A 14,280-nucleotide genomic window follows, 5' to 3' on the forward strand; every position below is an offset into this window, starting at 1 on the left:
AGGAACTGTCAGTACTGGGATAAATATTCTAGCGCATTCTACTTTTAAAAATAGAATTAGAAGTTAACTTAATGACGAACCTTGGTGGGTTTCGAAAATAGTCACGCTTATGAGGAGAATCTGGTACGGAATCAAGGTAGTGTGGAATTTACCAGAACAGGGATAAGTAAGACCGTGTATCCGGGTTATAGCTCAAGCACTAGATTTTCATGTAAGAAAAAGAAACAGTGTTGAACATCTGCAACAAGTCTGGCAGCATCTGTGGTGAGAAACGGAGTTAACATTTCAAATCTAATATGACTCCTCTTGAGAACTGAAGGAGGGTAGAAATGTGATTGATCTAATGCTGATATGTGGGGAAGAACAAAATTAGAAGGCCTGGGTTAGGGTAGACAACAGGAGAAAGTAAATGGCAAAGGTACTGTGCAACAAAAGGCAAAGGGAGTGGTAATGGCGGGGTCGGTTTATTTCTGTTGGCCAGACAGCTGGTTTGTGATTCAGAGCGAGGCCAACAGCGTGGGTTCAATTCACATACTGGCTGCGGTTATTCTCAACCTTGCCCCTCACCTGAGGTAAGGTGACCCTCCGGCTAAATCAACACCAGTCAGCTTTCCCCCTCAAAGGGGAAAGCAGTCTATGGTCATCTGGGACTATGGCAACTTTACTTGCTTGTGAAGAAACAAAGCATTTGTTCAGAGTGAGTGCGAGTGCCAGAATAATGAACAAATTCTATCCACAACCAAAAGACATAAAAAACAAGATTCAAACTGGCACTTGGCAGAAAAAACAGAATCAAAATGTGGGGTAGGACGTTCACTAGGTTAATTCCAGAGATGAGGGGTTTGTCATACGAAGAGGGATTGAACAGTTTAGGCCAAAACTCTCAAGAGTTTAGAAGAATGCGGGGAGATCACATTTTGAAAAAATTAATTTTTATGGGATGTGGGCATCGCTGGTTAGACCAGCGTTTATTGCCCATTCATAGTTGTCCTTCAGAAGGTGGTGGTGAGTTGCCTTCTTGATCCGCTGCAGTCGTTGAGGTGTAGGTACACCTACTGTGCTGTTAGGGAGGAAGCTCCAGGATGTCGTCCCAGCGACAGTGAATGAGCCAAGTGAGGGTGGTGAGTGACTTGGAGGGGAACCTCCAGGTGGTGTGGCTCCCAGGTATCTGCTGCTCTTGTGCTTCTAGATGGTAGTGGTCGTGGTTTTGGAAGGTGCTGTCTAAGGAACCTTGCTGAGTCCCTGCAGTGTATATTGAAGATGGTACACACAACTCCCACTGTTTGTCGGTGGTGGAGGGAAGGGGGAACAATCATTAGGGAGTATTCCATTACATTCCTGACTGTGCCTTGTAGATGGTGGGCAGGCTTTGAGGGTCAGGAGGTGAGTTATTCACCATGGGATTCCTAGCCTTTGACCTGCTCTGTAGCCACAGTATTAATGTGGCTAGACCAGTTTCTGATCAATGGTAACCCCGCAGGATGTTGATTGTGGGGAATTCAGAGATGGTAATGCCATTGAATGTCAAGGGGCGGTGGTTAGATCCTCTCTTGTAGGAGATGGTTATTGCCTGGCACTTATGTGGCATGAATGTAACTTGCCACTTGTCAGCCTAAGCCTGGATATTGTCCAGGTCTTGCTGCATTTGGACATGGACGGTTTCATTATTTGAGGAGTCACGAATGGTGCTGAACATTGTGCAGTCATCCGCAAACATTCCAACTCCTGACTTTATGATGGAAGGGAGGTCATTGATGAAGCAGCTGAAGATGGTTGGGCCCAGGAGACTACCATGAGGAACTCCTGCAATGAAGTCCTGGAGCTGAGATGATTGACCTCCAGCCACCACAACCATCTTCCTTTGTGCCAGGTGGCTCCAACCAGTGGAGAGTTTTCCCCCTGATTCTCATTGACTCCAGTTTAGCTCAAGATCCTTGATACCATATTTGGTCAAATGCTGTCAAGGGCAGTCATTCTCACCTCACCTCTGGCATTCAGCTCTTTTATCCAAAATTGAGGTAGACAAGAAGATAAATGGTATGGATAAAATTGACGTGGAGCAGGTGTTTCCTCTTGTGGGGCATTCTAGAACGAGGACATAGTCTTAGGATAAGAGGTAGCAAATTTGAAACAGATGTGGAGAAACTACTCTCAAAGGGTTGTGAATCTGTGGAATTTGTTCCCCAGAGGGTGGTAGATGCTGGGACAGTGAATAAACTTAAGGAGTTAGACAGATTTTTATTTGGTAATGGGTTGAAGGTTTATGGAGAACGGGATGGATGGTGGAGTTGAGGCCAGGATAAGATTAGCCAGGTTCGAATGGTGAAGCAGATTCGATGGGCCAAATTCTGCTCCTACATCTTACGATAGAGTTGATAGTCTGAAATTGTTGATCTCCATATTGTGTTCAGAAGGCTGTGAGGTGCCTTTGCTTGTGTTGAAAATGTAGAAGTTAATTAGGATAAATAGGAATTAGGAACAGAAGTCGGCAATTCAGCTCTTTGAGCTTGCTTCGCCATTCAATCAGATCATGGCTGATCTCTTCCTGGTCTCCATCTTCCTTCCTGTTCCCCATATCACGTTAATCCGATGTCTCCTTCTTGAAAATATTTAATGATTCAGACTCCACCGCACTAAGGGGCAGCGAGTTCCACCCTCTGTGAGAGGTAGTTTCTCCTCATCTTAGTTTTATATCTACCACCTCTCAATCTATATCTGTGACCTCCAGATTCTAGATTGGGGGAACATTTGGTCTACGTTTACTTTATCAATCCCTCTTGGTATTTTATATACCTCGATTAGATCCCCTCTCATTTTTCTAAACTCCAGCGAGTAAGCCCAAACTATTTAATCCCTCCTCATACGTCATACCCTCCAATGCCACCACATTCTTCCTCAAACAAGGAGACCAAAACTGGACATATTCCTCCAGATGTAATCTCATCAATACCCTATACAATTGCAACAACACTTCTCTCCTTTTATACTCCAGTCCTTTTGTAATAAACGCTAATATTTAATTTGCCTTTTTAGTTACATGCTGTACCTGCATTCTGACTTTCTGCGATTCATGAACAAGACATCCAGATACCTCTGCCCAAACGCATTTTGAATCTGCTTTCCATTTAAATAATAATTTGCCTTTCTATTTTTTCGTCTAAAATGGATAACCTCCCCCTACCCACATTAAGCTCCATCTGCAAAGTTTTGGTCCATTCTTCTAGCCTATCTGTATCCGTCTATAAACTCTATCTCCTCTTCACTGTCTGCTTTCCCACCTAGCTCAGTATCATCCGTAAATTTTGCTATGTTACACTCTGTCCCTGCTTGTAGATCATTTACATGGATTGTAAACACTTGAAGTCCGGGGACTGACGTCTGCGGCACCCCGCTAGTTACAGTTCGCCTACAGAGAAGGGCCCATTTATCCTGACCCTCTGCTTTCTGTCATTCAGCCAATCCTCAGTCCAATCTAGTGCTCTACCCCCTAATTCCCTGCGATCTCACCTGGATCAGTCTTTTATGCAGCGCCTTGTCAAACGCCTTCTGGTAGTCTACATATATCACATCCCATTATCCACCTTCCTGGTTACATTCTCAAAGAACTTGAGCAAAACCATGCTGGCAAAGTGGATTGAGCTATGTCTTTCCAAATGTTCATCTCCTTAATGATTGATTCCAGCAAATTCCCCACCACAGAGATCAAGCTAACAGGTCTATTGTTTCCCACTTTTTGCCTCGCTCCTTTTCTGAATAAGGAAGTCACATTAGCGTCATTACAATCCACCAGGACCCTTCCAGAATCCAGGGAATTTTAAAATATCGTAACCAATGCATCCACTATCTCTGCTGCCACTTCCTTTAATACCCTAGGGTGCAGGCCATCAGGTCCTGGAGACCTATCTGCCTTTAATCCCATTAGTTTATTCAAATAGCTTTTCCCGAGTGATGGTTATTGCACCAAGTTCTTCTGCGCTAACTACAGTTTTTGGAAAATCTTTATTTTCTTTTACCGTGAAGAAAATAGTGCAGCTTTTCACATTCTGTTATGACCTTCATATGAGCTGCTCGTGAAGATACTGTACGATATCAAAGGATGGTCATAGATCATTCGTGATAATGCATTTACCCATTATTTGTAATGAAGTAGAAATATATTAACCTGATAGAAGTAGATTTGGTTCCCATATGCGGTAGCTTAACTGGTCTAAGACAGAGAAGCATTGGGGCTACTACTATTAATTCATCAAACACAAACTAAGGGAAGCATTAAATAAGGCATTACCCTGGATTGCTATTCAACAACCTCTAGGAAATGAGGTTGGACTTGGCTCTAATGGGTTAAAAGGATAAAATCACTTGCCAATGAACAGGTATAAAAAGTATTTAAAATGATAACAATGTACCTAGAATAATGTTTGACCTGAGTTGGAGCTTTCATTACATTACAATCGAGATTACATTTCAAAAGTGCTTCACTGGCTGTAGAGCATTTTGGGATGTCCTGAGGTTATGAAAGGCATATGTGAATCGTCTTCATTATTATTGTAAAATAATTACTTTCTAATTTAGTCTCCCTATTTGGAATTACACACAATTTATTATAGACCATTAGTATAAGGTACAATTGGACAAATATTTTCCCTGTCCATTTATAAATGAGAAAAATTTATACAATAACAGGCGGCTCCCAAACTGTTTTTTCCATATTCCTATAACTAGCATCTCTTTTCCCCCCCTCTTTTTAAATACAGGAGAGAAAAAGAATCATGACCTGATAGGAAAGAATGTCCACTTGTGTCAGGCTTTGAAGAAAGCTTTCCCGAACTCAAAACTTTTACAGTCTGTGTCAATTACAAGAGATGGTCAAGTCCTGCCAGTTCAATATCACAATGAAGACAACAGGATGAGTATAAAAGACACTCCCACTCAGGTCTCAACAAAAAGCATCCATATATCATCCTCAGAGAGGGCTAACGCATCCGGGATTACCTGTAAACGGAAGGCAAAAAACTGTCTTAATCGCCTAACTCGGGGTAAGAAACGGAGAACAGTTTGGCCAAAGGCCAGGAGATCAGTAAATAGAGACAGCGAGAGCAGTGAAACTGATTCAGTGAACAGACTGACTGGGTCGGAGAATGAAGGGGATGTGCCGGATCAGTACACTAATGACATAGCGCCTTCAGCTTCACCAACATTCTGATCGTTACAAACACTGGGACCTGAACTGCAATAAAGCAATCCCAACTCGAGAAATGCAAAGTGCCGTATCTTTTTTGACAGATATAAAAAAGGATGCTTGCCTTTTCTTCAGGTGGAAAGCACAGTTGCGACTTGGGGAGGAGAGGAAAGTACTGTTTTTTTGTATAGTGATTTCTTCACGTTGAGATATTTGACAGCTATATTGGAGGCATAAACAAGTTTTATTTTTGCAGAATCAATGCACCCATGATGAGGTTAAGAAATGGTTTGGACTACTGTCTTTTCACTATTAGTGCCTGGAATTAAATCTCTCTTAGCCTTAGCTTTTGAAAAGCAGATCTTTTTTTTTGTTTACTGCTCTTCTTTGCTCCCTTACTTTGGCCCCCAGCTTTGAGCACTGTAAACTCCTGGCCACTCAATAAGCTTCTCAATAAACGTCTACAATGGAGCGTCCTGCTGAGTGGTCATCTCAGAACAGTGGGTGAGGTCAATGCTCAAGCAGTGGGGACACACGCAACGTTAGTACTTCACCCTTGCTGCCGATTAACGTTCAAGTACGCATGGATAAAAACTAAGTTACAAATTGGAAGAACTAACAAATATATGCAAACCGAGTAACATTTTTAAAGTCTGCAGGGCTAGAATATGAAAAATCACAATATTTTTGATGGAAAAAAAAACTTTTACAATATCTACTACATCTTCAAACAACTTAATCTCAGGCTAATTTTCAAATGTAAAACTGGCCAAATTTGATACTGACTTGATATTTCTTTCAAAGCAATAAGAATAGCTGCTGATGGAAGACGGTGCTTTGGAGTTAAATTTAGGTGTTATTAATGCAAGTGAAGCTCACTGCCGATGCCAAGGTGCTTCACAAGTGTAATCTAAACACAAATCATCAGCAGCCAAAGAAAATGATCAGATAGCTGAACAAAAGCAGGACGGAAGAAGTAGGTTTTAAGGAGCTTCTTATAGAGTGAGTTAATCTTGAAGATATTAAGGGAGAGAATTTCAGAGCTTGGGGCCGAGATGGTGGAAGGCGCAGCTGCCAATAGTGGGGGCAAATGAAGGGGTGGATGAACAAAACGCTAGATTTGGAGGACCGTCATTCTCTGGGGCTTCTAGTGCCAGAGGAGATTGCAAGATAGGGTTTTGAGCATGAGAATATGGGATCAGAAACTCATTTCAGCTTTTAATAGGACAACGGTTGCAAACAATTTGGTTCAGCAGTGGTCTGGAAGGAGAAATCCGCAGCCAGACAACAGAATTCAGTCTTCTCAGATGGAAGGAATGTGCTTCATCTGGGACTGGATCTCAGACTAGAAGTTTGACAATGCAGACTGTGGCGGGTTTTTAAACGTGGCGAGATAACGCTGGGTATCTCCAGCATAGATGTACTGGCTGACATGTTTTGATGGCATCAAGCTACATCCTGCACTATTCAACAGAGCATAGGCTGTCACTGTCCCATGAATCAGGTACAGGGGAAAGAACATAAGAGAATATTTGTGAGATTGCTGAATGGGCAGCTAGTATCTGTTGGAGTTATTTGAAGTTAACCGTTACCCCCTGCTGTTTGTACATGGGACATACAATTACAGGAACTCAATCTCTTGTTTGTTCTATATACCACTAGATTATAATTGGTTTATACCCCAAATCCATTTGCGTATCCTAAAAACTCTCCATCTCACTCTTGAATTTTAATTTACCCGACAGCCGGAGTCTTTTTGAGGGAGACTTTTTAAAATGTCCACTACCTGTGTGCAAATGCACTTCCTGCTTTCCCTCCTGAATAATCAAACTCTAATTTTAAAATTGGATCCTCTCGTGCTTTGGGCTTACTCTCCTGGAAGAAATAGCTTCTCTGCATTGATTGTATTGAATCCTTTAATCGTTTAACATCTAATAAATCACCTCTCATCCTTCTAAACGCGAGTGAATTTAAGCCAAATGTGTGCAAGCTGTCCTAATTTAAGCCTGGTACCGTTCTGCTGACTGCATCCACCGTAAGACTGAAATATTCCAAAAAAGCAGTCCCAGAAACTGAATACAGTACTTGATAATGGTTCAAACAATGGCCCTTCACAGATGCTGCGTCGCCTTTGAAATCAAACCCTTGAGATAAGGGGCAAAATACCAGTGGCGTTTAGAACATAGAACAGTACAGCACAGAACAGGCCCTTCGGCCCTCGATGTTGTGCCGAGCCATGATCACCCTACTCAAACCCACGTATCCACCCTATACCCGTAACCCAACAACAACCCCCCCCCCCTCCCCCCCAACCTTGGGACACTACGGGCAATTTAGCATGGCCAATCCACCAAACCCGCACATCTTTGGACTGTGGGAGGAAACCGGAGCACCCGGGGGAAACCCACGCACACACGGGGAGGACGTGCAGACTCCGCACAGACAGTGACCCAGCCGGGAATCGAACCTGGGACCCTGGAGCTGTGAAGCATTTATGCTAACCACCATGCGACTGTGCTGCTGTTTATCGATTAAAATCTAATACAAAAGTAGTGATGCATATGTGGACATCTAACTTGCTCCTTGTTGCTCACTGTTTAGAAAATATTCCCATTTGGCATTCTTGGATCCAAAATAGACAGCCTTAACATTTCCACATTGAACTGCAGCTTCCATAGTTTTGCCCACTCCCTTATTTACGATTATGGCTTCCTACTCCCATCTGCAAAATGTCTGCTTGTTAACCTTGTCATCTACAAACATGGATGTACAACTCACTATTCCATCATCCAAGTCATTGTTATATGCACATAAGTTGTGAAAAGCTGAGGTCCTGCTACAGATCCATGGGAAATGTCACTTGTCGTATCCCAATCAATTAACAAGCGCCAGATCGCTTTGGCAGTCACATTTTCTGTCAAACTTTTAATTAATGCTGAAGAGGATGTAGCCAGGGTAGCATATTCAGAGACATTATCTGCGCATGCCCTGAACCCAACGACTTTGGGAAGCAACCTGGCCTGTCAGCATCAACATTCCTTCAAGCTCGCTAATTTGTCTGCTAGTTTTGTGCACACTGCTATCGGTGCCAAGTACTGTGGACTCACTGGAATCATAAACAGGGTTCCCTACAGCAAAATACCTTGCAGGAGGGTCTGGTTTGGAGCACATCTTTTTGGGAATAAATTTAAAGTACCCAATTGTTTTCCCGATCCCGGGTCCTTGGCGTCGTGAAACAGAAGTGCTAACCACTGTGCTGCCGTATTGGGAGCACATTAATTGATCCGTAACTGCAGAAAAGAATTGCCCACCGGTAATTATTTTCTTCATGTCAGGCCATATCACCCCAGCCCCACCTCCATGTTCACCCTGATCTTGAAACATGTGAAACTATAAATGTACATAGTCATGTCATCAATGTACCCTCCTGTGAAACTGTTGAAAATATACTGCTGTATCAATGTAAGACCAGTGTGCAATTTTTATCCTTTGCAAAAACAAATAAACATTTATACTTTGGCTGTTACATGTTTAATCATTTTGACTCTACTGTGACTGGTAGCCCCCACCCCAATCCTTAATATTCCCAAGCACCCAATTCCACCACAATGTCCTGGTGATGAAATCTACATCCATACTTGTATTCAGATAGCTCACGAGTAATTCAAATCTACTCATTTACCTCTAAGCTTCATCGATATAGTTTTTGAAAGTCCCATGCTTTTGGAAAAATAATTACATGGGAAACGTCTTACATTTATTTACTCTAAGGAGAACTGTATGAGTTTTTTTTATAAATTTAGAGTACCCAATTCTTTTTCTTCCAATTAAGGGGCAATTTAGCGTGGCCAATCCACCTACCTCGCACATCTTTGGGTTGTGAGGATGAGACACACACAGACACTGGGAGAATGCACAAACTCCACACGGACAGTGACCCAGGGCTGGCATCGAACCTGGGTGCTTGGCCCATAATGCAGCAGTGCTAACAACTGCACCACCGTTGTGCATGTTCTTTCTGTTTATTTCCTTTGTGCCCAGTTCTTTTATTACATTTGATCCATGGACCCATAATCTGAATGAGCCTTTAAGCAGAAGACCCAAGCTGAAGCAGCCAGGTTTTAATGTTTGGAGAGGAGGGGCGAGACTCATCGGCGAGTGAATTTTAGGAACTGGTTTTGGAGGAAATTGTTTTGATTGGTTGGCAACCAGTGGGTTAGCCAGGGACCGTGTTCTGCCTGACAACAGTCTACGATTGGTTCCTGCCAGGTATTATTTTCGCAGAGGCCTCTATCCCATCGAAGAGGAGGAGCTGTGTTTTCTTCTCTGCTGCCAATTGCCTGCTGTCTTTGTGAGTCTGCAATGAAGATCATTGCAAGCTGAAGGAAAATAAGGTACCAACTTGAACTCTAACTGATAAAGAAACTAACTGGAAAACATCCATCTAAATTAAAGATCCTTTTATCTTGTTTATTTCCCCTCTGTGTGTGTAGAGAATGAGGGGGTTTGGGAATCAGTAGATAGCCATTGTATTTTTTGCCTATTTAATAATTACTTAATAAAAGGTTACTTGTTTAAATTTACAAACTTGGTGACAGTCTAGTTTAAGCTAAACAAAATTTGGCATTCATAGCTTAGTTTCAGTTTTTTTCTAGGAACTTGAATTCCTGGCAGATCTAAGCTACATAACCTATTTTTAAAAATTCATTTATGGGATATGGGCATTGCTGGTTAGGCCAGAATTTATTGCCCATCCCTAGTTTCTCTTTAGGTGTGGTGAATTGCCTTGAACTGCTGCAGTCCTTGAGGTGCAGGTACACCCATTGTGCTGTTGGGGAGGGAGTTTCAAGATTTTGACCCAGTTACAGTGAAGGATCAGCAATATATTCCAAGTCAGGGTTATGAGTGACTTGGAGGGGAACCTCCAGGTGGTGGGGTTCCCAGGTATCTGTTGCTCTTATCCTTCTAGATAGAAGTGGTTGTGGGTTTGGAAGGTGCTGACTAAGGAACCTTGGTGAGTTACTGCAGTGCATCTTGTAGGTGGTACACACGGCTGCCACTGTCAGTCGGTGATGGAGGGTTTGAATGTTTGTGTAAGGGGTAGCAATCAAGCGGGGCTACTTTGTCCTGGATGGTGTTGACTTCTTGTGTTGTTGGAGCTGCACTCATCCAGGCAAGTGCACTAGGTGCTGATTTTATAAGCAGGCTAGTTAATCCATTTAAATACTCATTCATGAACTACAGATTTATTTTTACTGTGTCAATTGGTTGATTTACAAAAATCTCAATGTCTACAAGTTTACTTCAAAAGGACTGAGAAGGTACAGTAAGTCATTTATTAAGTGGATGGGAGGATGTTACAAAGGGACGCAAATGGATGGCAAGCAACCTGGCAGTGGAGTTCGCTATGAGGTTACTTTGGTTATGAGAAAGCAGAATATTTTCTAAATGGTGACAAAGTTAGGAGCTGTGAAGGGGCAACTGTGTCCACTTTTTGCACAAACAAATTAGTGGAAATCTGGAATCTGAAGGCCCAAGAAGACTGATTAATTTTTGTTATTGAGGATATTAAGGGTATGGAGTAAAGCTGGTAAATGGAGTTGCAGTACTTATCATTCATGCTCTAACAGAATTGAATAACAGGCTTGAATGGCAAGTCACTACCAATTTGGATTGACTTGCTAGCCAAGCTTTATTGCAAGCAACGAGCTAGGGTCAGAGTTGCCCCTCAAAACGGTTCAGTCAAACAGTCGACAGGGGTATGTCCTCACTATATTTGTTCAACATCCATGCAGATACGGTTATGAAAGACACTTGAGACTTATGGTTACATGTTGAGTGGTCGCACATCAAGTGGCTCTCCTCCTACAAACCTGAAAATAAGCTCTTTTACCCAAACTAGCCTGCTAAAACAGGGAAAAAAGTATCCCTCACCTTGACTAATATTAGTGCGAAAATGGATGCCGAACAACAGCAACTCCAGAGGCCACAAAGAGACAAGAAACGGGAGAAGCAAGTGGCTGGGTCGGCAGAAGTACGAGGCGATGAAACGCCGGCCACGCAAGATTGAGAAAGACCAGCAAACCACACACTGAGCCGCCCCCTCACCAGAGAGCGCATGGAGGATGTTCCTCTCCAGGGAACTAAGAGAATATAGGGAGGCGACAAAGACTGATATCCAGGCTGCGGTCAGATTGGTGATCGTGGAGGCTCTGGCAACCATGCAGATGGCCCTGGACAGTGTAGAGAGGCAACTGGAGGCTCAGGGGAACACCATAAAAGAATTAGAAAAAACCTTAACAGACCAGAGTGACTGGATTGCTAGCCTGGAGACAGAAATAGCGAGGTTGGTCACGATGCAGGTGAGTCTGAGGGGAAGACAGAGAACCAGGCGAACCGGTCACTGCACCAGAACTTAAGAATAGTGGGCCTGTCAGAAGGGATCGAAGGCAGGGACCCCACGGACTATATGACCCAGGTGCAGGGATCTCTGGTGGGAAGGGGAAGGCTAATTAACCCAATCATTTCAATACTTATTCATGAACTGCAGATTACTTATCTTTACTGTGTCAATTGGTTTATTTACAAAAATCTCAATGTCCTCAAGTTTACCTCAAAAGGACTGAAGTGTCCTGGACGGGCACCTGTAGTCCTTGTAAACATGTACGGTCCCAACTGGGATAACAAGGAGTTTATGAAAAAGACCATGGTGGAAATCCCTGACGTCAACATGCACCAACTATCCCAGGTGCGTACTGTATACACACGGATCAACTTCTTTGTAGTGGGGAAATCGGTGCTTCCAGGGCTAGTAAGAGCGGAATATTCTGCAATAGTTATCTTCGGCCACGCTCCACATTACATGGATTTGAGTTTGGTGTTTGGTGATGGGCTGTACCTAGCGCCCGCCCCCATTGAGATTGGACACGACCCTCCTGGCCGATAAGGCTTTCTGCAGGAACATATCACCAGCTATGGACGAGTATATTACTCATAACTGGAAAGGGGAGGTCTCACCCTCCATGATCTGGGAGGCGCTGAAGTCTGTGATACGGGGTGAAATTATTGCTTACAAAGCTCGGAGAGGGAAGGGAGGGTGGCGAGGCAATAGCTAGTTGATTCCATCTGGAGGTAGACCGGCAATACTCCGAGACACTGACTGTAGAAGCTCCTGGTGGAAAGAAGGAAGCTACAATTGGACTCTGACCTGCTCTCCACGAGGAAAGCAGTGCACGACCTCCACCAGGCACGTGGGTATGAACATGGAGACGAGGCCAGCCGGCTGCTGGCTCCCCAGCTGAGAAAACAGGCAGCACAAGTTAAGTCAACAGAGCCAAACTATTAGTGGAGCCGGAAAAGGTCACTGATGCCTTCTACTTGGGGTTGTACCCCTCTGCGCCCTTCCCCTTCGCATGGGACTGGGGGATGGAACTGTTCCTCGATGGCCTGGACATACTAGTGATAGGGGAGCTTAGGAAACAGGGACTGGAAGCACCATTAGAACTGGGAGAAGTCATGGAGATCATCATCAACTCCATGCAGGCGGGGAAGGCACCAGGATCAGAGTGATTCCCGGCGGACTTCTACAAAAGATTCACAACAGCATTGGCCCCACTTGCAGATGTTCACAGATTCGCTGACAAGGTGCACCCTGTCACCTACACTAGCACAAGCCTCAATCTTGCTGATTACCCAAGAAAAAGACCCAACAGAATATGGGTCCTACAGACCCATTTCGCTGCTAAACGTGGACGTGATAATATTGGCCAAGATCCCAGCCAAGCGGCTGGAGGACTCTTATCAGATGTGGTAGCAGATGACCAGATGGGCTTTGTCAAGGGTGGACAGCTATCATCAAAACATCAGGCACTTACAAAACGTGATCATGACCCCATCCAGGTAGGGAACACCAGAGGTGATCATCTCCCTGGACACAGGAACGGCCTTCGACAGAGTCGAATGGAAGGACCTCAGAGGTACGGGAGCGGTTCGGGTTTGGAACAGGGTTCGCTACCTGGGTGAAACTCCTGTACAGTGCTCCCATGGCAAGCATACGGACAAACACCACCAGCTCTAAGTACTTACAGCTGCACAGGCCGAGATGCCCGCTATCCCCGCTGCTGTTCACCCTAGTGATCGAACCACGAGTGATCACGCTCAGGACAGCAAAGAATTGGAAGGGATCCGGAGAAGAGACAGAGCGTCGCTCTGAGGATGACCTGCTCGTGTACATCTCAGACCCGCAAAGTAGCATGGAGGGGATCATGGTGCTCTTGAAACAGTTTGGAGTCTTCTCGGGCTACAGATTCAAGCTGAGCAGAAGTGAGATCATCCCGGTGAACCTGCAAGTGGGAGGGGCAGAGCAGGAAGGACTGCCATTTAAAGAGGCCTGACACAAATTCCGTTACCTGGGGATCCAAATCGCCCATGACTGGACATGGATTCACAAGTTTTACCCAGGTAGTGAACCCTGTTCCAAACCCGAACCGCTCCAGTACCTCTGAGGTGACTACCCTGGTGGAGGAAGTCAAAAAGGACGTGCAGAGGTGAGACACACTGCCACTCTCTCTGGCAGGGAGAGTGCAGGCGATCAAGATGAACGTACTGCCCAGGTTGCTCTTCCTGTTCAGATCCATACCAATCTACACCAAGGCCTTCTTCAACTCAGTGGAAAAATTGCTCATGGCATTTGTGTGTGGGGGATCCTAGGATCCCCAAAAGGTCCTGCAGAGAACGAGAAGCATGGGGGGCCTAGCCCTCCCAAACCTGCAATATTACCACTGGGCAGCAACAGCAGAAAGGGTAAAGAGGTGGATAAAGGAGCCAGAAGCCGAATGGGGGAGGGCTTCTGCAGGGGGACCTCCTTCCGGGCCCTGGGCTCCCACCCCCAGGATGCCCTTGCTTTTGACTCCCTAATTGCCCACTGGAAAATGGTGCGAGGGACATTTCTTTTTTACACAGAGGGTAGTTGAGGGGATCTAGCTAAAACTAAGCACCTGCTGAAAAACAAATTGTGACCGATGTATATATTTTTTGTGTATGTTCATGTTCATCTTTGTACAAAAAGAAAAACCCTCAATACATTTTTTAAAAATGAGATA

At 44.3% G+C, this 14,280-nt stretch overlaps 1 protein-coding gene across 1 annotated transcript in view; it reads left to right on the top strand.

Annotated features, from left to right (window-relative positions):
* abraxas1 (abraxas 1, BRCA1 A complex subunit) overlaps positions 1-5,882 on the top strand; it is a 29,377-nt gene extending 23,495 nt beyond the window's left edge. The window contains exon 9 of the mRNA XM_038792634.1: positions 4,755-5,882. Within this exon, the coding sequence (XP_038648562.1) occupies positions 4,755-5,203 (449 nt within the window). The 3' untranslated portion in view covers positions 5,204-5,882. The remainder of the gene's footprint in view (positions 1-4,754) is intronic.
* The last annotated feature ends 8,398 nt before the right edge of the window (positions 5,883-14,280 follow it).

The sequence above is a fragment of the Scyliorhinus canicula genome, chromosome 3 (assembly GCF_902713615.1).
Source record: "Scyliorhinus canicula chromosome 3, sScyCan1.1, whole genome shotgun sequence".
In the NCBI taxonomy this organism is placed as follows: Eukaryota; Metazoa; Chordata; class Chondrichthyes; order Carcharhiniformes; family Scyliorhinidae; genus Scyliorhinus; species Scyliorhinus canicula.